Source organism: Urocampus carinirostris, chromosome 4 (genome assembly GCF_059441175.1).
Source record: "Urocampus carinirostris isolate Australia breed hairy pipefish chromosome 4, RoL_Ucar_1.0, whole genome shotgun sequence".
NCBI lineage: Eukaryota > Metazoa > Chordata > Actinopteri > Syngnathiformes > Syngnathidae > Urocampus > Urocampus carinirostris.
In genome coordinates, this window is record NC_142352.1 from 46,582,319 (window position 1) to 46,608,996 (window position 26,678).

Here is a 26,678-nt window from a genome sequence, read left to right on the forward strand (position 1 = left end):
AGGCGCACCTAAAAGTCTTTTTTTTTTTTCAAAAGCTGACCATGCGCCTTATAACACAGTGCGCCTTATATATGGCTCAATATTAAATTCGCAAGGTCTCGCAACTACGAGAAACAGCCGCCGACTCCATTTTTCGCGCTGTGCATACTGGGAAATATTAAACGATTGGTAGTTGCCGGGGCTCGTGTTGTATTTGTTTACTAAGTGGCAAAATGGCTACCCCATTAAACTGCTTAATTCATATTCAACAAATACAGTATTTGTCTGAATCCAGGGTTATGACTGGTGAAGATGTAAAGCACAATTTACCTTAAACAAACGCAGAATTATTCAGAATGTCACGTTTGAGAGAGAGAGCGAGAGAGAGAGAGAGAGAGAGAGAGAGAGAGAGAGCGAGCGAGATTCTCTTTCATACGTGCATTTGTATAAAAAATGGCTCCTGTTAAGAGACACGCGTACAACGCCGAGTTTAAACTCAAAGCGATCAGTCACGCAGCACAACACGGCAATAGAGCGGCAGCGAGAGAGTTAAACTTAAATGAATCGATGGTACGGAAGTGGAGAAAGGATGAAGATAAGCTGCGCCAAGTAAGGAAAACTCAACAAAGTTTCCGTGGCAATAAAGCAAGATGGCCAGAGTTAGAGGAGACACTTGAACAGTGGGTTGTTCAACAAAGAGCGGCAAGCAGAAGTGTCAGTACGATAACTATACGTATGAAGGCAACAGCGCTGGCACAAAAACACCGGACGTGTTGGATGGCCCATTCACTGAGATATGGTCAATTCGAACACAGCAGAAGAAGAATTCGAGGGATTCGTCGATGAGGAGCTTATAGAGTGATCTTTGTTTTTCTTTTGTGTGTTTACGTTTTACATTTTACAGTTATTATGTTATTGCTTTGCACTCGTTGTTTTTGCACATTACGAGTGTCACTTTATTGCGATTGCACTAACGTTTCATTTAAAATAACAGTATCAGACGTTTTTTTCTTTGCGTGTTGACTAAATGGACAAAAAATAAAATGATATGTCGATGTTGTTCAAAGATGTTAAAGATGTGTCACGAAAATGCTTTACCTCAGAGAAAATAATAAAACGGCTGTTTATTTATTTTGGGAGTGAATGGAGTTGTGGAAAGCTTGTTTGTTAATAAAGTTTGACCTTTTTGAATATTTTGTTGACATTCCCTTGAGCGTGGCAACATCTAGAGGTTGCATAAAGTAACTACATTCTCTACTGTAGTCAAGTCGTCACATTTATTTACCGTAAATAGCCCTTAATCCCAAAAATGTCTCGAAGGACTGCACAGGATTACAATTACAAAATTGCACAATTACCTGATCTTAAACCAGCATGCACTTATAGCGCCTTATAATGGGGTGCGTCTTATGTATGGCATAAGTTTTAAAATATATCATTCATTGAAGGTGCGCCTTATAACATGGTGCGCCATATAGTGCGGAAAATACGGTACTTTAAAAATAAGTTGCTGTATGTCAAATATTTTATATATTTATATTTTTGGAGCAGTATTAGAGTAAGTTGAATAGAGAAGAACAGACAGGTAGTTGTGTGATAGAACATTGTTATATTTTTGCACCTCACCAGCAACACATTTGTCCTACACTTGAAGTGCAACAAAATAAACGGTAACGAAAGCCGGCAACCCACTAATCTTCGAGACGCTATGTTTTTTTAAAATAATACTGTGCTGTTGACATTAAATTTGTTGAGTATAAACAAGTTTATAATGTTTTGTATTTTCTCTTTATAGATTTCTAAACATTTTAAATTATGTTTCCTGTGTTTTTCATTGTTAATGTTTAAGTGTTAATTTTCTTTTTCATTCAGTAATACCTAATCGGTGGCGTTCGCCAGTAGCTTTGCACACAGTTAGGGGCAGGTGTGTGCAAGGCTTAAAGGTGCAACAGCTCGCAAATTGAAAAGTGTGGTCACTCTTGTTTTAGAGCCAGGTTGACCAACTAGTGTTATGATAAGAGGTCATATCTTCCACTCTAGTGTGCTTTTTATGTATTTCGACACTCTTCAGCATTGATCAGGTGTGCATGGGGAAATGTTCCTTTTTGGGGGCTCCGCATGTGGCCCCTTGTTGTCTTTTGTACGAGCCGTCGTATCCTAAGGCAATAATCTCTGTGACGACCCGCACGTGTCTTTCCTTGCGTGCTGTTCCCCAGTTTAGTTTTCATCCTTGCTTGGTACATTTCCTTTTGAGCCTTTTCTTTTAGTGCACTACTGAAGCGAGCCTCTGGATAAGAGAAATCTAACCTGCTGTGTTTTTGTCTTCTTCACCAACTAGACTGATTGCTTCAATTACATCAAGATCCTGCTGCGTCTGAACAGCACGCACCTGTACGCGTGCGGAACATATGCCTTCAGCCCCGTCTGCAGCTACATCGTGAGTCTTCCAGCATCAGCCGACATTCCCATTGCAAAATACAAAGCAGACTATGGCGCTGTTGACTTGATCCCATTTCAAGGACAACTTAAATTGATACATTTGAATGCTACCATTATCTGTTAGATAATTATTCTCTCTCTCTCTCTCATATATATATATATATATATATATATGTATATAATGTGTGTGTGTGTGTGTGTGTGGTGGCTGAGTGGTACAGTTCTGAGATCAGGGGATCAAACCAGCCTTCCTGTGAGGAGTTTGCATGTTCTCCCCGTGCTCGCGTGGATGTCCTCCAAACACTGCGGTTTCCTCACACGTTTCATAGATACGATTGTCAGGTTGATTGGCCCGTCAAAATTGTTCCTAGGTGTTGATGAGCGAGTGAGTTGTCTGTCTCTGTGTCCCCTGCGTCTGGCTGGCAACCAGTTCAGGGTGTCCTCTGCCCACTGCCCGAAGATGGCCGAGATGGGTTCCAGCACCCCCGCGACCGGACTGAGGCTAAGGCTAAGTGTTCGGTGGGCAAACACGGGTCAAGTAGCCTGGGTGGCAGATCGGAGCGTGGTCGAAGGAAGGAAAAAGTCAGGGAGCCGGATACGATCCGGAAGCCAGGGGGGTGCAGATAATGGATGGATGGATATATATATATATATATATATATATATAGGTGGACGTTGCTTATTGCTAGCCGTCTGTTTAGCCCCATAATTTATGATAATAAATAAACAAACTACGACAATTATTTTCTCTAGGCCGTAAACCAACCTTACTTCTGATTCACAAATTTTTCGGCTAGGCTTTGTGTTACCTCACTTTTGCCTATATGGGGCTGTAAATGCTAAATAGACCCGCCTCCTTTACCTCCGAATAACTTAAGCCAGTAGTGACCGATTAAATTGATGATTTCCCCATTGGTTGGGAAGTGTTTGTAAATGCTTGGAATTGTTGCCATGTTGCTTGGAAATTATGCTGACACTTCTCTCTAGTGGCTGCGCTTCCCTCGCTATTAACGGCAGCTGGCATTAGTTTGTATTGCATTGTTCTTTGAAGTGTCATCTTCCCCTATGGGACAGGTGCAGGCTACACCTAACCATGGCTCTATAAAATGTATTGTTGCAATCAATTATTGGCTTTTATTTTGGGCAATGCAAAGAATTAAGGTTGCGTTTCCGAAAGAACTTCTTGCAACTGAAAATGTAAGCTACATATTGCTGTTATGTGTACCACACACCTATAAAGGGGATAGATTTGTTTAAAAAACTATTATATCTGTGATTTACTAAAGATCTGAAAAAAAATTAAGTCTTGATTTATCTGTATATTTGGCTCTGCAAAATACATGATTTACACAGATTTTTTTCTTTTAATGGTTATTCAAAAATTGGCTTTGAAAATGCTTGAATTTGGCCATGAAAAAATGTGCGAACCCTGGTTAGCGCTTTGAAGACAAATTTTCCAGTTCTACTGTGTACCATTATTTATTTGGGTTTTGATACTTGTTTTTTTTTTCTTCCTCCGTTGCCATCTTAAGACCCTGCTGAGGCAATTTATGCAGACAAGTCTACAGGGGGCTACTTGATTTGTGTGTGTGCACAGTTTCCAGCAAAAAGTGTGTTTATGTAGCACATCGGGAGGGATACTAGTGTACCGGCGGGGCGACGACAACGTCACTTTTATAAACTTTAGCCGCTCTTGACGTCAAAAAGCAAAATCACAACACAGGACGTCTCAGGCCTAGGACAGACTGGCTGAACGCTCCACATGTTGACACAGGGCAGGACGCTCTGTCACATGGCTAACTCCACATGTTTAGTTTTGTAACCCTTCTTTAAACTTTGGGCGGACGGTCAGGATGTTGAACTCAAGGGATGGAGAATGTGTATATTCTGCAAACTGCAAAAAGTCCAGCTCAAAAAATGGGGGGAAGCTTACCAAAAAAAATAATCATATTTTCAAAAGAACCTTTTGTTCTTCTACAGTATTTGCAGATATATTTGCTCATCGAAACTAAGATTTAGTTCTAGTTTCTGGTCTCATTTAACAATATTTAAAAAATAATTCTGCTATTTCTTTTAAAGACACCTTGTTTAAAGTTTAGAAAAAGTTTTGGTGAAATAAAAAAAAAACATTCAAAACAAGAAAATTCATCTGCCTCATCATATTGTTTTTATTTTCTAGTTTAAAAAGTAACAATTTTGCTATTGAATATTATTTTTCTTCTGATATTGTCTAGATTTCATCTTAAATTAAGATTTTTAGCATCTCTTTTAGGTTAGAACGCTTTCTGAATGGAAGTTGTGCGGGTAGTTTGAGTGAAGTAATTGAACATGGATCTCAGTTACTGTGTTGTAAGGTTTCTTCATTTTTTTCATGCTTCCTTGCCCTAATGTAGGTTTTAGATCAAGGGATGGTTTAATAGTCTGTAGTTTGCAACAATCCGTGGTCTGTGCCTTTTGAGACTCCTTGTGATTAAGGGCTATACAAATTAACATGACTTGACTTGACAAGCAATATGATAGAAGATTTGATTAAGCTGCTTGGAGTGGTCGGTGGTCAGGAGATGCAGTACCCAATTTTACCACCAGATGGTGTTGAATACCCAACAAAAGCAGACATAAGCAGATGTTTGTCAATTTTGTTGGTATTTATTTGGGGTGCCTTGACACAAGACCTAACTACTGACACTTGCAAAGGCCTAAAGTACAACTGTAAATTTTCACAAAAATCGGGTCAGCCGATCAGAGCTTATACGTCACACACACGCGCGCACTCACACACACACAGTTTAGATCATATTAGTTGGATAGGATTACATGTGCTGTATATTTTTTCTACTTTGTATCTATCTTTTTTCTATTTAGAAGTACATTTTACAATGTATGTTTTAATATAAATGAGTATTTTAAATATTCTTATTTTAGTAGAAGAAAAGTAGATAGATAGATAGATACTTTATTCATCCCCTAAGGGAAATTCACATTTCCAGCAGCATCCCTGAGCTGAGAACAATACAATAATAAAGCCAAAAGAATACAATATACAAATACCCAGTGTGACGTGCAAATGCCCACTTTAGCATGTTATATAGAGTAACTAAATAGTGCTACACAGAATACATAATGCAGTAAGATTCGGTAATATCCAATGTAGGTGGTGTGGTTTAATGTGGGCCTTTACTCTGCCGGGTGGAGTTAAAGAGCCTCATGGCATGAGGAAGAAAAGATCTCTTCAGTCTGTCCGTAGTACAAGACAGTGACAGCAGTCTGTCACTGAAACTGCTCTTCTGTCCGGAGATAATGCTGTGAAGCGGATGCGATGGATTGTCCATGATTGACCTCAGCTTTTTCAGTGCCTGTCTCTCAGCTACTGTTGTTAGGCTGTCCAGCTCTTTGCCCACCACAGAGCTCGCTTTCCTAGCCAGTTTATTGAGACGAGAGGCATCCTTCTTCTTGACGCTGCCTCCCCAACACGCTGCCGCATAGAAGAGGGCGCTTGCCACTACTGTCTCATAGAATATTTTCAGGAGCTTTTTGCAGATGTTGAAGGAGGCCAGCCTTCTGAGGAAGTAAAGTCGGCTTTGCCCTTTCCTACATAGAGGCAAGGCTGGGAGCAGCCAGGGCGGCGCTAGATGTTCTGGCAGCACTGCATCTTTGGTTTGTTCTCGGTGGGCTGCACTTGGATATTGACCACGTTGTTGCTCGGAGACATGTCGCTCTCTTGGCGCTCAGACATCTGCTTTTGGGAAACGATACGGTAGATCTCTGTGAGTATGGTCTGGAAGGCTGTCTCAACATTGGTGGAATCCAGAGCCGAAGTTTCCAGAAATGACAAACCGTTTTTCTCAGCAAAAGCCCGGGCCTCATCAGTTGGAACAGCCCGGAGGTGACGCAGATCGCTTTTGTTGCCCACAAGCATAATAACAATGTTGCTGTCAGCATGATCTCGCAGCTCCTTCAGCCATCGCTCCACATTCTCATAAGTTAGATGCTTGGCGATGTCATAGACCAGGAGAGCGCCAACTGCACCGCGGTAGTACGCTGAAGTGATGGCACGGTAGCGCTCCTGACCAGCAGTGTCCCAGATCTGGGCTTTCACCGTTTTTCCATCCACTTGAATGCTGCGAGTGGCGAATTCGACTCCAATGGTGCTCTTACTTTCCAGGTTAAACTCATTACGGGTGAATCGGGATAGCAGGTTACTTTTTCCCACACCCGAGTCACCGATAAGGACAACTTTGAACAAATAATCGTATTCGTCATCTCTGGTACCCATTGTCTTCTAGAGTAATGATTACTCCGAGATCGAACACGTTTTTATTAAAAAGAAACGCTCTATTTTCTTTTCCACTCCCAAAAGGGAAACTGTTTAGACGCTGTACTTCCTTAACTGCAATACTATTCATATCTACAGTACTTAATATTATTTTCAATGTTATATTTATTTTTTATTTTCTACTTAAAATGACATTTTAAATTTTGTAATTTCATTATGAATTAGTGTTTTAAATATTCATTTTACTCGAACGAAATACGTAACAATACGAAAATTAATACAATTATTACTTACTAAAAAAGTTTTCATTCACTTTTCAAATATTAGTTTTTTTTATACTATAATAAATTCCTGAAATTAATTATAAATCAAGAATTATATTTTTAACTTTTTCATGTAAGGAGGGAAATACAATTTAAAATGAGCGAAATTATCTGCATATTTTTTTTAAATCCACTCTACCAAGTGGCAGCATTGTAAAATAAATTTAAAAAACAGTCCTTATAGCACCGACAATACAGTAACTCTGATCCAAGTTCAATTATTTTACACAAACCACCTTCATATCTCACAAGTAGAAAGCGTTTTAACCTAAATGAGAGGCTAGCATTTCCCGACCAATCTAAACTCTTGAAGTTATTTCTTGAAAGTGGTATAAAAAGAATGACCATAGGTATTAATAGAGTCCCACGCAGAAATATAGTTTTCATTTATTTTATTTACTTGTTTTACAAATGCCTGTAAAAAGAAAAAAAAACGGATTCAAAACAGATGTTTGATCAACGTTTGCTTATAAAAGCTGCGCGTTAAGGCCTGTGTGCCAGATTGAACAGCACTGAGCTCACAATGTGAACCATGTGCGTGCTAGATGACAACCTGTTTACTCACCGGCCGCGCTGCCAGTAAAACGGCGCTTTCTTGTACATTTAGCGCTCGAGGACGCTGAGATCATTGTTGTTAAGGTGACATCATCTTCTGGCCGCAGAACACGTCCACGTTCACGCTGGAGAGGGACGACGCCGGCGAGGTGGCCATGGAAGACGGACGCAGCCGCTGCCCTTTTAATCCCGAGTACAAATCGACCGCTATCATTGTCGGTACGTGCTACACACTAGGGCTTCAACCATTAGTCGACAAAAATATGGAATTGAAATGGGCAACGATGCAATTCATTGTCGACTACTGTCGCCAAATGGGTTTTACCAACAGAGTGAGGCATCTCTACATGAATATAATCTCTGCTGCGAGCCGCTCATGCGAAATAGCGTCCACTGTCCTGAGCGGTAACGCGCAATAAAATTTGATAACATTTAATACAAAGCTTGGGAGCATATTAGCCTGGATACCTTAAATAAAAAGGCTACAGACATTACTCTTTCCAGGTCAATGGGGAACAGAACCACACGCGAAAAGTCAAAAATTTCTTAAGTAGTGTCGCACAATTTTTTCATTGGTTTTTCATGCGTGCGTGCGTACAGGAAGAACGCAGAGTGCCGTCTGTGCAGGAAGCTTTTTTGTTTTCGCTATTATTCAATCTTTTTTTTAATTGGACTGATAACTGAAGTGCGAAGTAGCGGAGGGTCTCTGTACTTGCAAAATTTGCAAAGCAGACTTTGCATACCATGGCAGTAGCTCGAGACTCACAAACATTTCGTTATCCACATGCAAAAATGTCAGGACTGACACTTTTTTTTTTTTTTTTATGCATTTGAGGTTGGGAGACCATCTCAGTTATTCATATTTTTATTAACTTTTGATATTGTAATTATTAATTTTCTAAATTCCATGTAATAATAGCCTTAACTACTTACATTCCTTGTATGCGATAATAGCCGTTCGGACGTATTGTATGGGCTTTATCGCACGATATATCATTTTGAAATCCATTATTTTTTTTGTTAATGTTTCCTGCAAATTAATCAGATGTTGCTAAGGCCATTGTCATATGAGAAATCTGTAAACAGTAAAGCCACTATCACAAAAATGTTTTGATTATTTTTTTCTCTAAATAGCGATTGTTTCGACAGACTCATCATGTGGTATCAATACTAATTAATTGATGAATTCAAATAATAATAAGACCTAAATGCAACTAATGTTTTAAAAATTCAACAGTTTTTAGCCTTTTTCTCGAAAACCAATCATTGTCAGCAATGCAATTTTGGCTTAAGTTAATGATTTAAAAAGAACGCCAGACAGTTGAACGAAACGGAGTCTGACTCGCCTCGGTAAGATTCAAGTAATGAAGATCAAATGTTTTTTTCACAGAAAAATGAATGGCATAAAAAGTGTGCCTTAGCTATAGGACTGAAAGTGTTTATGAGACTCACAAATCAAATATGATTTGGGGATGTTAGATTTGATTATAACATTATTAGTGACGGTTCATCTCTTGAAGTGTTGGTTAACTGTTCACTTGCAAGAATAAAAAGCATAACAATTGACTTTATTTCCACTACAGTTAATTTCACTCAGCTAAACTCATGCAGAGCGAAATGTGACAAAACTAGCACACAAAGACAAATTTAGATGATTCATTTAACCATTTAAAAGTGTTCTGCTGCTTGCGTTTTATTTTTTTTATGAAAATGTTTACATGCTTTTGTGAACTCTGCTGTTAGATTTCATAAATCATATAGAAAGGTGATAAAGCTTCTTTAAACTTCTGTAAAGAACTCCCAGGCTGTATTTTTTAAAATTTTGTATTTTTTGTATTGCCTTAAACAGTGCATCAGTGATTTGTATGTTAAATAATAACATTAGGATGAGTTCCCTCATGTTTTTGGGCTGATTAATAGTAGTCAACAAATACAGCTACAGGGAGTGCTTCGCGAAAATTCAGCTTATTGTGCCTCATTTCCTCTTGTGCTTCTCCCACCATTGTCTCACAGATCACATGAAATGATGTTGTGGGCCACATTTTGCCTGCGGGTCATGAGTTTAACACCAGAAACGGTATTTTTGAATAATCAATTTTAAACATATTCATCTTTTCCCCTCTTTTTTAGATGGAGAGTTGTACACTGGCACAGTCAGCAATTTCCAAGGGAACGAGCCTGTTATTTATAAAAGTTTGGGCCAAGGAACGGCGCTGAAGACGGAAAACTCTTTAAAATGGCTGCAAGGTATTGAATCTAAATATAAATTCTTGAATGTTACTCTCCGTGTGAATGGTTTGAAAGTGAGTTATAGATTAACAAGGTTTATTGGTTGAATTAAGCTATTTCTTTAAAGACTAAATTAACCCTGACATTTCCGAACAATATTCTGTTGAATTAGCCTAAACCAGGGGTGCTCGTGGGCACCAGGTCTATGAGCACCTGAGTGGCCCGCAGACAGGTTCTAAAAATGTTTAGCATCGATGGGTCATTAGATTTACTAGTAAATTTGTTTTCTAACTGACATAATGTGTTGTTAACTTAACTTCTAATAGTTACAACTTGGTAACCACATAGGAACAATAAACTAATTACATTAAGTTATTTTGGAAATGCTTATCAAACTGGTAGCCTTTCTCCCCAACTGGTAACAAAAAATAGCTCTTAGCTCCAAAAAGTGGGAGACCCCTGTCCTAAAACACAGCATTTTGGGTTCTTAGAGCTTAAGTTATTGAGACACTGCATATTATGTTTCTGTATTGTTAAGTGCAACCGCAGATAAAAAGCACAAGGAAAAATACAAATAACGGAGAACTTCATGTGACCAAAAAGCACCATTTTCCCAAGCTCCCTCTAGGTCAGGCTCATCTTAAGTAAAATAAATAGAAATTTATGAACGTATGTTTATTTTTTTAAATGCTTAGCAATACCATGAAACATAAAACATATCCACTGTAGATAAAGTTGATGTAAATGGCGCATTGCATTATTAATTGCTCATTACTTAGATGTCGACAAAGAGATAAAAAGCACCATATAGGATTTAATGAGCCGTTCTGTTTTTTTAGTGCTGGCTTAGTTGTGTGAGCAAGCTGACGTCTCGGATTTTTTTTTTCTCAGACAAATTAAAAAGTGAGCTAATGCTAGACCAGCATTAGCAGTGCTTCAGCTTAAACCATTATGCCCCCTTGTATGCATTAGGTGTCACTAGTCGCTAATGCTAGTAGCGGCTGACGCAACTGATGCTAGCTGGGTTGTGTTATTGTCATTAATATCGCTTTTAACAAACTCCACTGATTTTAACTAATTTTTCAAAGGCTTAGTAGCTTTTTTCATTTACGGTTTGGTTTAGCATCAGACTGAACAAGGCTAGCATTATCCACAATGTGTCTAAATGAGCAGGTAGGCTTACACCCGTGCTTATTAGCAGGCCCATTGTTAAAGATAACCAAGAAATGGCAGGAGGCAGATGCCACACTTAGGTCCATGCATATTTTCATGCATTTAATTGGCGAAGTATACGGAAAAAAATATTATTGACATTTCTTTTCACCAGCCTTAAAGGCAAAAAATGGGCTACAGTGGACCTGCCGCTAGTGGTAGAAACACGGTGCTGCACTCCTGGCCTAAATGCATGTACTCTTAAAAAGAGCCTCACCTGACGTGACTGATGCTACCTGGTTTGTGATATAGTCATTAATATCGCTTTTGACAAACTCCACTCGTGTTTATTAATTTTCAAAGGCTTAATAGCTTTCTTTTGTTTACGTTATGGTTTAATCTGAACAAGGCTAGCATTATCTACCATGAGTCTAAATAAACAGGTAAGCTTCCAGTCGTGCTCATTAGCAGTTCGCTTGTAAATGCAGGCGGCAAGGACAAGCTCCTCTTGGTAGTGGGCTTGTGTCAGTGGGCACAGAAGCTCTCTTTTAGCACTCTGCCAAAGGATGGGCGCTTGCTGTGCACAATCAAGGCCTCTCTTCTCTTTGAATCGGGAACTAATTCATGCTGATGAGACATCTGAGTGCAATTACAGCCAGGCTTTAAGCTTCATCTACTCTCCCAGGACTGACTTATCTTACGTTTTGCAACCAAAGCAATGGATATGCAAAACAACGAACACAGTTTTTATTTGTTTTGTTCTATTTTCTTTGTCACAGATCCCGTCTTTGTGGGTTCGGCTCACATCGAAGAGAGTCAACCGATAGGGAACTCCGTGGGCGACGATGACAAGATTTACTTTTTCTTCAGTGAGGCGGGAAAGGAATTCGACTTCTTCGACAACACCATTGTGTCGAGGATCGCTCGCGTGTGCAAGGTAAGATGACACCTGGTCGGCTGCACACAAACGCACAAAAAAGAACTACACACGGCAGGAATCCAGCTGCTTTTGTCCTTGGATAGGATTGCCAGAAGGGAGGTGGGCCGCACTCATGCTGGAACAGGCACAAAGCATGATGAAAACAGTTCCTCACTAGCTTTTTCTGTCTGACTGTGCACTTTTGTTTTCCGCACTTTTTGTAAATCCGCATATGAATCTTCCTACACAGAGATGTGGAAACAATACATTTCTAAATGGGGATGTGTGATATTACCTCCTTCAATAGTCATCCAAGTTTGTGCCCATATATCGAGATGCCACCATACCAAGCAAAGATACTATTAGTACTTTCGATCTTGAATCACTGCTTTACGACTTTCATTAAATCTCTGAGTAGAGGGTTTGATATCACTTTTTTCATGAATAATCCAAGCATGAGTACACAAATCTTGGGTTGCCGACCAAAGATATTACTCGTATCAGGAGTGTAGATTTGGTGTTTGCATTGGGGGGACATTGGTATTTTCTAGTAATAAAAGAGGATAAAAATAATGATTGTTCGATATTAGTGCGGAACCATCTCCTCCGTGCAGGCCAAAACTACACCTTTGGCTAGTACTATTGATGTTGAATCACTACCGCTTTTATTAATTTTCTGAGTTGGGATGTTTGATATCACTTTTTTTTCCATGAATCTGGAGTTGTCATCGCCAAAAAAAATTCACTACTTGCACTTTTGATGTTGAATCACTGCGATACAGATTTTTTTTACAATTGATACATATTGATACATGTATGATATTTGAAAATCCTTAGGAATCACATTACCAGATAAAAATGCAATTTCTGTAGTATTTTTATATGAAATTATGAGTTAGGATATTTGATACCACTTTCTTTCATGACAAGTACCCAAATCTACAGTAGTCAACATACCAAACAAAGAGACTACTGATACCTTTGATATAGAATCATTATCAATACAGTGGGACCTCGCTACTTTGCGGTTCGACGTTCGCGGGTTCAGAGCTTTGCGGGCCTAAAAAATATCAATAATAACATAAAATAATTTTGGGGGAAAAAATAAATATATATATATATATATATATATATATATATATATATATTTTTTTTTTTTTTTAAGCATTTTTGAAGGGGCGTTGCTACTTCGCGGATTTTCACTTTTTGCGGGTGGTTTTGGTCCCCATTAACTGCGATAACCGAGGTCCCACTGTATTAGAAAACAGCCTATTCATTATTGATCCAAGTACAGTATATGAGTAGCCATATGTAATGACCCTCAATCATGCGCGACACAAGGGTTCACAGTCACTCGGTGTATTGCCTGCATTCAATAAACGATACAAATAAGTCAGGGCGTCTGTGCACGACTGCATACATCTTCAGCACGAGGTTATGGAGCTGAAGGTACGGCAATCACAGAAGCCCATAAAGTGCCAAACGAAAAAGACAGTCGCACACGCCCATGGCTTAACAAATGAATGCGGTACCGGAATTTTAACAGTAATGAATTAAAAAAAACTCAAAACAATCAAATTTCAATTCTGATACACATATCTCGATTAATCACAATATCAAGCAAGAAGCAATTGGTACTCATGCTATGCAGCATTTCCCCCACGAAAAAGCATCATATATATTTTTGTTAAAAAAAAGATCCAAAGATAGAATTTTCTTTCCCTGGGGCGGCAGTGGCTCAGGAGGTAGAGCACTCGTCCTGGGGGCAGTTCGAATCCCGGCTCCTCCGTGTTACATGTCGAAGTGTCCTTGGGTAAGACACTGAACTTCTAATGCCCCCAATAAGCAGGTTAGCGCCTTACATGGCTGCACCGCCGCTATTGGGAAATGTGAAGCACACTGTAAAGCGCTTTGGGAAGTCTTGACTTGAAAAGCGCTATATAGATGCAGATCATTTCATTTAATTTAAAACTGGAGAAAAAGGATGGGATGTTTTTTATTTTTATTTCTAATTTATATTTAAAAAAAAACTATTGTAAATAACATAGGGACTTGGGTCAAATTGACAAAAGTCGTGTATCAGCCCATCCATGGTCCAAATTGAAATATTTTTGGCATTTAATTTTTAAATCTAAGCTTAAAACTCACTTCTACTCCATAGCAAATGAATAACCTACTCTTCTCGTCGGCTGAAAAATAGTCTGTGTAATATAGTGTAATAATATGTGGAGCCCTTTGAGACTCTTCGTGATTTAGGGCTATACAAATAAAAATGACTTGACTTGACACATTTTCGGTTGTCTGTGAGCGGCCTTCTTGGTTCACACTGCAGTCTACAAAGGGCATTTAACTGAAACAATATTGAGCGTATACTTAACTATTTCAGTGTCACAAGGTATAGATACATTTTAGAAGCATTGTCCCTGAGTGTCAAATGTAAAAAATGTTTTATTTTATAATAATACTGTTATAAAGGGTTTGGCACTGGTAATCAGTAAGTACAAAACCCGTGGGAATAATTTCAGTGTGAAAAATCACCACTAGATGGTAAGAAGTGCATTGACCAGATCTTTGGCGACACATTTAGTGCCTAGTTTTGCTTCCTGTATCCACCGAATGACACCATATGGCAGTGTGCAGGCAGCCCATTTGCCGAGAACACGCAGTGTGGTGAAAGACGCAAAGATATGAGGACGGACAAATAACGCTTCAAAGCTTTATTATTTCTTAAAAAGATGACATAGTCCCTTCATCATCGGTGTAGAGAGGGATAATGTTTCATGATCTAGAGGGAGGTTACATAATTGTCTGCCATTTTGCTGCTTCAGGCAACCCCCAAAACCCAAAAGCCCTGTGAACGGCTGGGCAATAAAATTAGAAGAAAAACTGTTTGCTATGGTGACATTGAAACTCTATAGTTTGTGGTCTTCCATGTGCTTTGTAGCTCTTGTTTTCTGTTGCATTACACTACACAATACAGTGTCATCCAGTGGTCAAATCTTACAGTGTACCTTTCATTTGTGCTTTTAACCAAAGGCAATGTCGCTATATTTAATGAGTGCACACATGCCCTGGAGGATACCAAACTGTTCCTAATGTTTTTGTTAGTAGTGTTTATTTAATCCGGGCAAACTCCCCCGCAGCTCCAAGTGTGTGTTGTCAGATAAAGTCGTCCATCTTTGAACATTTTTGAAGGTTTCCCGCCGTGTTTCTACTACTGTTTTGCTCTGCCCCGCCAAGTCATTCCGCTCCTGAGTTGATGTTTTTCTTTTTCGACGCGTCCTCCTCCCTTTCTCCCACTCAAGCTTTCCTGTGTTTATTCAGGTGTGCGTATTGGATGTAGGGATGTGGTAAAAAAGATGGTGGATTACTCACCGGAGTGTCACACTTGTGCTTTTCATCAATAGTGGGAGAAAATTGGGATAGAGCGTGATAATATTTATTGATTCGACAGCATGTTCGATCTTGCTGGCCCCCATCCCAGGGAAAAAAACAATCAGTAACGTGTCACATTAACACCTACATACAATTCCGAGTCTTGGAAATGGGGTTTTGGGATTTTGGAGGAAACCGCAATGCCTACATGGGAAGAAGGGGGGTGTCAGAAAACACAATCCTCAACACAATCCTCTAATTCACTCAATTTGACGGAGATGATCAAGTTTTTGTGGATTGTACTTTTTTTTCTTAATTCGTAATCACACAGAACAACTTGAATGTTTTTTTTTCAGTAATTTCATATTTAGCAATAAATCACTTATTTTCCTACCTAAATTTGACATGGCTGATTTTCCACAGAATGGAAATGTCATTATCGCTATTGCCCTAATTCAATTACGTATGATTGCTGTGCAGGAAAGCTGTTTTGAAAAGTTTTCCACTGCAATTATTTCCTAATCTCTGGACTATTATTTTACCATTATCATTGGCAAAACGAAAACACAGTCTAGGTATACTTGTTTCACATACTTATCTCAATTCCTTTTATATCCGTTATACAATTCGAGACTAATTCCTATATTTCAATTTCAATCTTTCTGTTCTTCATACAATATATTCTGTATTGGATCTTAATTTGAACATGTATACATCTTCTCTAAACTGATACTTACAGGTTTCAACAATGTAAATAAATATAACTTTGCCTATGTTAAAGATTTCTCTTATATCGTGCCGTCTCCATGATATGTATCTCCATTTAAGCACCAGCACAGTTGGTGTTTTTGTTTGATGCTTGAATACCTAAACATTCTCCACAAGAACTACCCAAATTCCGCTTACAACACACCTAACCTTTAAACTGATTAACTTGTAAAACAATATGGTGACTGGCTTGGTTGGGTGCTGGTGTTTCTCCACTGACGTCACAGCTCAGGAAGTCAAAGAAAGATGAGAAATGCGTCTTCAAAATGCATTATCTCAAAAATGTTTGGAATATACCGATTGAATATATATAGAGATTTTATGCAAAAAACATGTCCTATTTCCTAACATTTTGCACGTTTAATAATTTGAGATTACCTTTAATAAAATAAAAATGCTCAAACAAGTCTGTTTTTTCTGATAGTGTGGATGAGAAAACTAGCCTGAATATTTTGTCAAAGTTAAAATCAAAACAACTTTTAACTTATCCTGGCGTGCAATCCCTTAACAAGTGTATAAAATGAAATATTGATGTCATGGTTTAACAGTCCAGTCAACGCCTTGTTGAAGTTACAATAAGGCAAACTTAACAAGACCAGTGGGCAGCTGAGAGGGCAGGAATGTACGCTCCTCATTACTTTGTGATCAAAAGCTAGCATAGCGCCGCCTAATTGGCTTCGAAGCCTGCAGCAGTCCCTCCAGGCCTCACCTTACAAGCACTAAGATGATTGTCCGTGTCTAAATGCTCGCTGCAGGACGAGAGTGTTCCACTTTTCGCGGGGTCTTCTCTCCAGGGTTCCCGCAGATCCTTGATAAGTCTTAAAAGTCGTTGAATTCATCATTCTAAAAACAGGCCTTAATTGGCAAAATGGGAGCTCATTAATAGATAAATATTTGTTTGAACTCTAAAGCTATCTTTATCAGTTGTCTTTTTTAATAATTTTCCGATTTACGATAATGACAACATGGCGTGACCACAATAACGGAGTCGGGCCTTTCAGGGAAGACGCATGTCTTAGGTCTACCGGAAACTGAAACGTTCAATTTGATGTGAAGTGACTGTCCAACAAACGCTTTTTGCCATCGCTGAAAGCTGTGCAAGGTAATGTGTACGAGGCACAATGTAGAAATATCTGTGTATTTTTGTTTCGTTTGTTTCAATTGTGTTTTTTTTGTCATCTTAAATTTGTTTTTAAACAGTCTTTAAAAAAGTATTGAAAAGTCTTGAATTTAACTTGCCTTAAGTCATAGGAACCCTGTCCCTCCCCTGTGCTCTTGTAACCGAGTTTGGATTTATTGAAACTGACGCTGCTACAACCTGTCTCGAGATTGGGGGGTGTTTTTGGTTCCGCCCCCACGCAAGCCACCTGCCTTTCGGTTGTCGCTGTCTATTTACAGGATCCCTGATATTTACCAGGTCTCGACAAGGGCATCTTATGTGTTTATGTTAAGATTCTCCGAAATCTCAGTGGGGAGGACACATGCATGAACCTTAAAGGGACAGTGTGTCTTATTTACTTTAGTGATGTCAAACTTAGTTTGGCTCTGAGGCCAAACTTTCTAGTCTCAGTAAAAGAATGTTGACTTAAGCTTCAAATGAGTTCTTCAGTATTACACTTTATCATTTAGCTTACTTCAGAAGCCTACCTTATGTTTTCTAATCAAAAAAACATTTATTTACAGACGATATATTTTTCATGTTTGACATTGGGCGGCATAGCGTCAGGGTGGTTAGCGTGTAGACCCACGGTGCAGCCTCCCCTTTGTGGGGTTTGCATGTTCTCCTTGTGCCTGTGTGGGTTTCTTCCGGTCACTCCAGTTCCCTCCCACATTCTAAAATTATGCATGTCAGGTTAATTGGCCGGACTAAATTGTCCCTAGGTGTGAATAAGCGAGTCAGTTGTATGTCTTTGTGTGCCCTGCAATTAACGGGCAACCAGTTCAGGGTGTCCCCTGCCCACTGCCCGAGGATAGGTAGGATGGGCTCTAACACCCCCGCAACCCTATGAGGTTAAGCGGCGCAGAAGATGGATGGCTTTTTGGCATTGAATACATTCACTGGTTTATTTTAACAGTGAATGCAGTTTCACACCTGAATCATTGCACCATGCTACACAAACTTAAGTGGTAGCGATGAAAAACAAATGCATTAATTGTCATAATAGTTTAAATGAATAAAGAAATAAAGAAATACAAAATAAAAGGTTAAGCAGTGCATGGGCAATGAGACTAAATCCTATTAAACTACTAGGCTGGGTTTACTAAACCCCAGCATATATCCTTCACTGCCCTCTAGCGAACAGAGGGAGTATTTGGTTGCACTTTATTTTAAGAATGATACATTTTGCAAGAAATAAACTAAAGACTCGCTTCTTTTTTTACATTGTCGGAAATTTATTTGACGGGTCCTATAAAATCATGCGAAGAGCCAGTCCCAGCCCGCAGCCGGTAAGTTTGACATTTCTGATTTAATTCCTTCTATTGGTAAAAAAAACTTCATTTGTTAAAAAAATACATAAACAATTGTATAAAAATGCATCAGAAATACTCAGAGGTCGAGAAATTTGAATTTATTTTACTTAACATGAGCTTCACCTAGAGGGAGCTGACATAATTGTCTGACATCTAGCTGATACAGGTACCAGAAAATCTCAAAAAGAAATGGCCGAAAAATGAAAAGTAAATTTACATTCACACTACTTTAGTAAAGGTGCCAATACCCGTGCAAAATACTACTCTGATATGCTCTGCCTTTTTGTGTCCATTTATTAATCAGGAACCTAAAATTCAAGGGATGATAAATAGCTATGAAATAAGCACAATATTGAGGGTTAATATCATTTAGGGTTGTAAAGGTATTTTTTTAAAGTTATTGCTGATTTTGACAGAGGGAAAGGAATCTTTTGAAATATACTGTATGTGGTATCGAATTATCAGTCTAAAAAAGATGTTGCATTAACCTAACTCCATACTGTTAAAAATTCTCAAGTAATTTACCCGAAGAATAAATACTCTGATTCCACTTCTGGGTATTCAGTGGTTGCTTCCTCTATTGCACAAGAATGGATCCTGTGGGATTAATTAATCCGCCCCGAACTTGTACTTTCAGAGAATCTGCTTTGTGCACTGAGGAGAGCAAAGGGCGTTCCTCAAACTGTTCCCACGGAAGTTGAACATGGTTGAAAATGTGCACCATTTGTGAAGGCATTTGTTAACCCTTGTTTCCAGGGCGACCGCGGAGGTGAGCGTGTGCTTCAGAAGAAGTGGACCACCTTCCTGAAGGCCCAGCTCCTATGTTCCTTGCCTGATGATGGCTTCCCTTTCAACATCATCCAAGACATGTTTGTCCTGAAGCCCATGGGAGACAATTGGGAAAGCACCATCTTCTATGGCGTCTTCACTTCACAGTGGTAAGAGATAAAGGCGGGATGGTAGTGTCCAGGTTTGAATAGAAAATAAAACCTAAATAAAATAGATTGTATCTACAGAATAAAATGAATCTTTTTGACTCACAACTGCCATAAAAATACCATTTATTTTAAGACGAAATTCAAAACTCATATTTCTCAACCGGTTGGTCGGGACCCAAAATTGGGTCGTGGACCCGTTTTTAGTGGGTTGCGGGCAGTTGCCTTGACAAAATAATGCTAAAAAGAAGAAAAAGGTTCAATTACACTCCTTAGAAGTTGTTAATAATACCCTGCTCAATCTCTTCTACTTGTTCAGTCAATCGGCTCGTTTAAGAGGGACCACGTCTCATTTTGTTACGAATTTGTTGGTTTTATTTCCTTTTTCTTACCATAATATAAGTCCCAAGAAAGTTAGTGATAAATGAAAGGAAAAGTGGAAAACAGTGTCAACAAGAAGAAGGAAACCATTGCCATTGAAGCGCTTCTAGCACATACAGTAAATGGCTTAAAAATGTTATATTTTAAACTTTTATTTTAGAATATTTTTCAACTACATAATTAAATAATAATCAAACGCTTCATTAATATTTTGAATATCTTTTAGCTTGTGGCTATTTTGAAGCAGGTTTAGGGGGTCACTTATATGCAATGAAGGCTTAGATGTGAGTATATACGGTACTCAGTCTTTTTGGTTTTGGTGCTCATTTGGTTTTGGTGAATGTATTCTACTATGTCAACTTTAAACTGCACACTCCTTTCGTTGGATACATATGAGAAGTTATTTTTATTTTTTTTCTTAGAAACACAGTTTCTCATTAGGGTGAAAATATTGGGTCGGACCAGTTGACAATCACTGATTTAGGATGCAGAATGGGACATGCCAGATAGGTCTTATCAATTGGCAATGACAAATGCATTTTGTTTTTATTAAGAATACCATTGGAGGCAAGCAACAACACTTATTCAATTTTTGTCTTTGATAACAGGTACAAAGGAGCGTCAGGTAGTTCTGCAGTTTGTGCCTTCACCATGGCACAGGTAGAGCGAGCCTTCAGCGGGCGCTACAGGCAGGTCAACAGGGAGACCCAGCAGTGGTACACGTACAACCACCCTGCACCAGAGCCTCGACCCGGAGCAGTAAGTAACGACACGAATGCATCCTCTCCATATGGACGAACTCCTTTTTAATTCTTAGCCTCTTAATTCTTCTTTTGCTCAGTGTGTGACCAACCATGCCAGGCAAATGGGAATCCAGTCTTCCTTGCACATGCCCGACAAGGTGCTCAACTTTGTCAAAGACCATTTCCTGATGGACAGCGTGATCCGTAGCGCCCCCTTGCTGCTAAAACGCAGCGTGCACTATACGCAGATCGCCGTTCACAAGATCCAGGGCATGGAGAAGGCTTATGACGTGCTCTTCATGGGAACAGGTTGGACAAAAATCTAGCCTTTCTTGGGTCCGGAATAGTTGTTGTGGTGATGGAAAGGATTTTATAAATTACACAGTAGCTCAGGAGGTAGAGCGCTCGTCTTGGGATCAAGGGATCCCAGTTCGAATCCAGGCTCGTCCGTGTTACATGTCGAAGTATCCTTTGGTAAGACACTGAACCCCTAATACCCCCAATAAGCAGGTTAGCGCCTTACATGGCTGCAAGGCCGCTATTGGGAAATGTGGAGCACATTGTAAAGCGCTTTGGGAAGTCATTGACTTGAAAAGCGCTATATAAATGCAGATCATTTCATTTTCATACAGGGTATATGCAGGTGCTTGAAATCCTTAAATTCTTGAATTTTAATGTTAAGTTTTTAGGGTTGAAAAATGCTTGAATTTTTGAGTGAAGTGCTTGTAAATGCTTGAAATCATTGCCATGTTGCTCAACGCGTCTGCTTAAAAATGACGCTGACACATCTGCCTGGTGGCTAATTTTTTCTTCCCTCGTGATTAAAAGCAGCTGGCATTAGTTTATTTAGCCTCAAGCCCAAGAGGACAGGAGCATGTTACACCTTAACCAGGCACTAGGAAATTTGTATTAGCGCAATGATTAAGTATCAATTGTAGACATTTATTTTGGGCCATTCAAAAAACAAAGGTAGAGTTTCCTAGTGGTAAGTTTTAATGGTAAGAACTGAAAATATAAGCTATATTTTCACCCAAATATATTTGTGATTTACTCTTATGTCTTGATAAATGCAACGGAAGAATAAAAATCACATATGTGAATCACAGATATATTTGTGGATCTGCAAAATACATGAATTACACCGGATTTCTTCTTTTGATGGTTTTGGAGAAATTAGAAAATTGGCTTTGAAAGTGCTTAAATTTGGGCATATATCATGCATTGTTTTCACCATTTCCGACTGGTACATATTTTGTTGTTCCGTTTTTGTTAATTAGTGGATTGATGCCTTTTTTTTTGTGCTGTGCTCAAATAAATGTTTTTCATAAATGTCATAACTCGAGACTTAAACAGTACTGATAAATTTATTCTGATTTAAATATTAGACAATCTGCAAAGGGGATTTCATAAAATGTCAGTTTGTTTTATTTTAAAAAAAATTCTAACTATTATGCTATGTTAGTATCATTGATGCCCTCTTTTTTGCAATACTTAAACAAACTCATCCCACAAAATCTCATCGCAGCTGTACTTTTCTGTTGACCTTGACAAAACCGCGGTAATTTTAGATTAAATTTTGCTAAACATTGCTTTGGGGGTGCAACAACTATGGTAATCATTATAATTGACAATACAATAATCTCCTTCAATTATTTCAAAAATAAACTTTGAAACAGTAAATATTTCCAGATTTTATTATCTTAAATCTTTCAAGACCAATCGTCATTTTGTTTTGTTTTTTAAAAATCGACATAATGTCGTCGAAACCTATTCAATGATCATCATTTTTAAGACAAGATTAATTGCTGTATTTTTATCAACATTTCTGCTTATTTTCTGACATAGTTAAGAAAATACTTGCAACTAATTTAAGTTATTCAATACTCTAGTGTTTTAAGAGACCATAATTTGGAATTACAGTAGTTTCAGTTTAGCCCATTCTTTCTAGTATCTCAACAGATTAATCAAAATTTAAAATACGTTTTTGTTGCAGCCTTAGTTGCTTTCATTTAAAAGTGACTCTGGATCTTATTTAGTCATCTCAAGGGTTAATCAATAATCAATATTAGGAATGCTATGAATTTTCAACCACGAAAATGTTTTGGATGAATATAGTCCGAAAATATATCTTCAGTTTCAGCCAAATCAAACAAAAACAAATAATTCCACACAAAAGGTGTGGTGATCATAACCTGCCACTTGGTTGTTGTATTTAAAATTTAAATGTTAAGCAGTTTCACTCGTTTCTCTTTATTAAAAGCAATAAATGGCTGTTATGTCAATTTATTAAGACATACAGCTTTTTGTTTTTAGCAGGGTATTGCAAAACACCCTTAATAGTTTTGAAACTTAAAAGACCTTGTGCATTATTTGACCACGAGATGTCGCTGTATTGTGTAATGCTGCTAGTGCAACTGAAAAAAGAGTTCTTAAAAAGCACAAGAATGAATCCAAACTACGGAGACTCAAGGTGATTAAACCACACCTATTTTTCTCTCATTTTTGGACCAGTCTTTTTGAGGTTTTTAGGTACCCGTAGCAGATGACAGACATTGTGAGGCACGTTCTGTAAAACAAATGCAAATTTCCTGACCTGCAAAGTATGTTCAAAAATGCATGTTTACCTGATAGTTCATGTATTTAAGATTATTATTTAAATCTATGTATGTATATTTTAATAAAATCCGTTTTTTACCACTTTGCAGTGCTAAGGAATACTCGCTGTTCCTTTAAAAAATTTCTAATGGGTTTTTGTAAGGTTTTTTACATGCTCAATTATGATTTTGGTGCATCCCTAATAGAACACGATTCTGTTTTCAGATCAATTACACCTTTTCAAGTCTATATATTCAAAGCTAGTGAGTTTTTAACTAATTTTATCTCTGTTTTTGTGCCCAGATGACGGTAAGCTGCACAAGGCAGTCAACACTCATGACAAGATGCACATTATCGAGGAGATGGCTTTGTTTCCCGAAGCGCAGCCTGTTCAGCACATCGAACTGGACCCCCAGAGGGTAAATATATTTGACAGATCTTAGATCATAATTTGTTTAAAGCATTTACCAAGCGGCTTGAAGACACCCTTCCCTTGTGGCGCCGTCACACTGCATTTTCTTAAGAGTTATTCGGCCATCTGGAGCAGTTTATGATCCTCGCTGGTGTTTTAGCCGCAGCTCAATTTCATTACCTTCTTTTCTTTATGACATAATGGCCACTCCCAGGGGCCAAAATGGACTCTTATCGGAAGATTATGTAATTCTAATAAACCTACATTCCCTTGATTTCTGGCCAACAAAAGACAAACAAGATGATTCGCTTGTGTTTGTTTTATTTACAACTGGGAAAGACAGCCTTAATATGGACTTTTTAGCGTGCGTATGAAAGCTGCTAAAATGAGTTGAGGGCAAAATGGCGTGTATGCGTAGTCACCCCCAATTTAACTACCCCGTCTGCGTCAAGCACGAGAACATCTGGACTTTTTTTGTGCTCTATTTACTCAAATTGTTTTTAACTGTGTAATTGTTTTAGCGTGAGGCGGCACGGAGGTATGTCGTTTACCATGACTGCTTTGCGGTTCTGCAACTCCAGGTTCTAATCAGTTTGGGCTTCATGCTGTTTGTGTTTCTGCACTTTTATGTGCATTTGCAAAGAAAATTAAAACCCATTCACAGCCAGCCAGCCTAGTTAAAATGCTTTGTTTTTTGACACCCAAAGCCATAACAGCCGAGGCCCATTTGAAATAGAACAATTGTCTATTAGTTTGTTTCAAAGCTTACCCAAAACATTTTGTTAGAGAGAGACACTTGGCACTGCATTATTTTCTCACCCGGTATTGCAGTACCTCCGGGAACGGTGCATTCGCAATGATCGCAGCAAGGCTTTAGGGCTAGGACCTTAGCTTGGCCTTTTGGCTGAGAGTAAGTGTCCCGGCTCCTAGGCTTTGTAGCGTATTATGAACTGACCGATAACGGATAATGGATAATGAATAACGAAGATAGAACAATAACCCTTAAAAACCCCAAACCCCACTTGGCAATATTTGACCACTAGATTCGTTGTTTTGTGTAGTGCTGCAAAGCACTAGGAAGAATACAAAGTACAAGGACAGAAATTGACCAAACTGCACCATTTTGCTTATTGTTTTTTTTTTTGCCTGGCCTTACAAGAGGTTTTTGGTTTTTGGGGGTATCAGTAGCGGCAAAATGGTGGACAATATTTAGCCTTTCAAGAGGTTTTTGTTTTTTGGGGGTAACCGTAGCAGCAAGATGGTGGACAACCATGTCGGCTCCCTCCAGGTGAGCTTTTAAAAAAAAAGAAATCACTAATGGCATTTAGCTATTTATTTACCTTCCTTTGGAGGTAAATGTAGAAGAATTCCACTCACAGATCCCTTAACCGGGGGGTCTGTGGGGCACCAATATCTGTGGTGTGTCATTGCTCTCCAGGCCGTTTTTTGACACCCCCACTTGAAACGGATAGTACTGGTTATGCTTCTATTCTGCCCTTTTACATGTGCTTTGACACAGAAGACAAAAAAAAATTTAACTGTTGGACGTCAAACCTTTTTTTGAATTTTTTGAATTTTTATTTTTTCTAAAAATGTGAGGTCCCAACGTTACCTGTACCCCCATGAGATATAATGGAAAGGATTTCATAAACTATACAGGGTTTATGCTTGAAATCCTTGAAAATTCTTAAATTTTAAGGTTATGTTTAGGGTTGAAAAATGCTTGAATTTGCAACATATTTGCAAATACGTTGTGCATCTACAGGGAGTGCAGAATTATTAGGCAAGTTGTATTTTTGAGGATTAATTTTATTATTGAACAACAACCATGTTCTTAATGAACCCAAAAGTCTCATTAATATCAAAGCTGAATATTTTGGAAGTTGGAGTGGGGCTTTTTTAGTTTTAGCTATTTTAGGAGGATATCTGTGTGTGCAGGTGACTATTACTGTGCATAATTATTAGGCAACTTAACAAAAAACAAATGTATACCCATTTCAATTATTTATTTTCATCAGGGAAACCAATATAACAGCTCAACATTCACAAATATACATTTCTGACATTCAAAAACAAAACAAAAACAAATCAGTGACCAATATAGCCACCTTTCTTTGCAAGGACACTCAAAAGCCTGCCATCCATGGATTCTGTCAGTGCTTTGATCTGTTCACGATCAACATTGCGTGCAGCAGCAACCACAGCCTCCCAGACACTGTTCAGAGAGGTGTACTGTTTTCCCTCCTTGTAAATCTCACATTTGATGAGGGACCACAGGTTCTCTATGGGGTTCAGATCAGGTGAACAAGGAGGCCATGTCATTAGTTTTTCTTCTTTTAGACCCTTTCTTGCCAGCCACGCTGTGGAGTACTTGGATGCGTGCGATGGAGCGTTGTCCTGTATGAAAATCATGTTTTTCTTGAAGGATGCGGACTTCTTCCTGTACCACTGCTTGAAGAAGGTGTCTTCCAGAAACTGGCAGTAGGACTGGGAGTTGAGCTTGAGTCCATCCTCAACCCGAAAAGGCCCCACAAGCTCATCTTTGATGATACCAGCCCATACTAGTACCCCACCTCCACCTTGCTGGCGTCTGAGGCGGACTGGAGCTCTCTGCCCTTTACCGATCCAGCCACGGGCCCATCCATCTGGCCCATCAAGACTCACTCTCATTTCATCAGTCCATAAAACCTTAGAAAAATCCGTCTTGAGATTTTTCTTGGCCCAGTCTTGACATTTGAGCTTGTGTGTCTTGTTCAGTGGTGGTCGTTTTTCAGCCTTTCTTACCTTGGCCATGTCTCTGAGTATTGCACACCTTGTGCTTTTGGGCACTCCAGTGATGTTGCAGCTCTGAAATATGGCAAAACTGGTGGCAAGTGGCATCTTGGCAGCTGTACGCTTTACTTTTCTCAGTTCACGGGCAGTTATTTTGCGCCTTGGTTTTTCTACACGCTTCTTGCGACCCTGTTGACTATTTTGAATGTAACGCTTGATTGTTCGATGATCACGCTTCAGAAGCTTGGCAATTTTAAGAGTGCTGCATCCCTCTGCAAGATATCTCACTATTTTTGACTTTTCAGAGCCTGTCAAGTCCCTCTTCTGACCCATTTTGCCAAAGGAAAGGAAGTTGC

At 38.8% G+C, this 26,678-nt stretch overlaps 2 protein-coding genes and 1 long non-coding RNA gene across 6 annotated transcripts in view; 1 reads left to right on the forward strand and 2 right to left on the reverse strand.

Annotated features, from left to right (window-relative positions):
* LOC148368018 (uncharacterized) overlaps positions 1-26,678 on the reverse strand; it is a 532,004-nt gene that overhangs the window by 89,134 nt on the left and 416,192 nt on the right. The window lies entirely within an intron of this gene.
* Positions 1-26,678, forward strand: part of LOC148368019 (semaphorin-4B-like) — a 104,611-nt gene that overhangs the window by 63,417 nt on the left and 14,516 nt on the right. For all 3 annotated transcript variants that reach the window (XM_088334731.1, XM_088334730.1, XM_088334732.1), the window contains exons 5-12: positions 2,318-2,416; positions 7,677-7,788; positions 9,700-9,816; positions 11,730-11,887; positions 19,241-19,422; positions 20,409-20,559; positions 20,642-20,852; positions 23,442-23,557. In XM_088334731.1, the coding sequence (XP_088190857.1) occupies positions 2,318-2,416; positions 7,677-7,788; positions 9,700-9,816; positions 11,730-11,887; positions 19,241-19,422; positions 20,409-20,559; positions 20,642-20,852; positions 23,442-23,557 (1,146 nt within the window). The remainder of the gene's footprint in view (positions 1-2,317; positions 2,417-7,676; positions 7,789-9,699; positions 9,817-11,729; positions 11,888-19,240; positions 19,423-20,408; positions 20,560-20,641; positions 20,853-23,441; positions 23,558-26,678) is intronic.
* On the reverse strand, positions 6,020-6,799 carry LOC148368020 (ras-related protein Rab-11A). Its single transcript, XM_088334734.1, has one exon. The coding sequence runs from the start codon at positions 6,689-6,691 to the stop codon at positions 6,044-6,046; it is 648 nt and encodes a 215-aa protein (XP_088190860.1). The 5' UTR covers positions 6,692-6,799; the 3' UTR covers positions 6,020-6,043.

Bases quoted from the DNA above. Each gene is read 5' to 3' on its own strand.
- LOC148368020 (XM_088334734.1), bottom strand. From the start codon at position 6,691: ATGGGTACCAGAGATGACGAATACGATTATTTGTTCAAAGTTGTCCTT.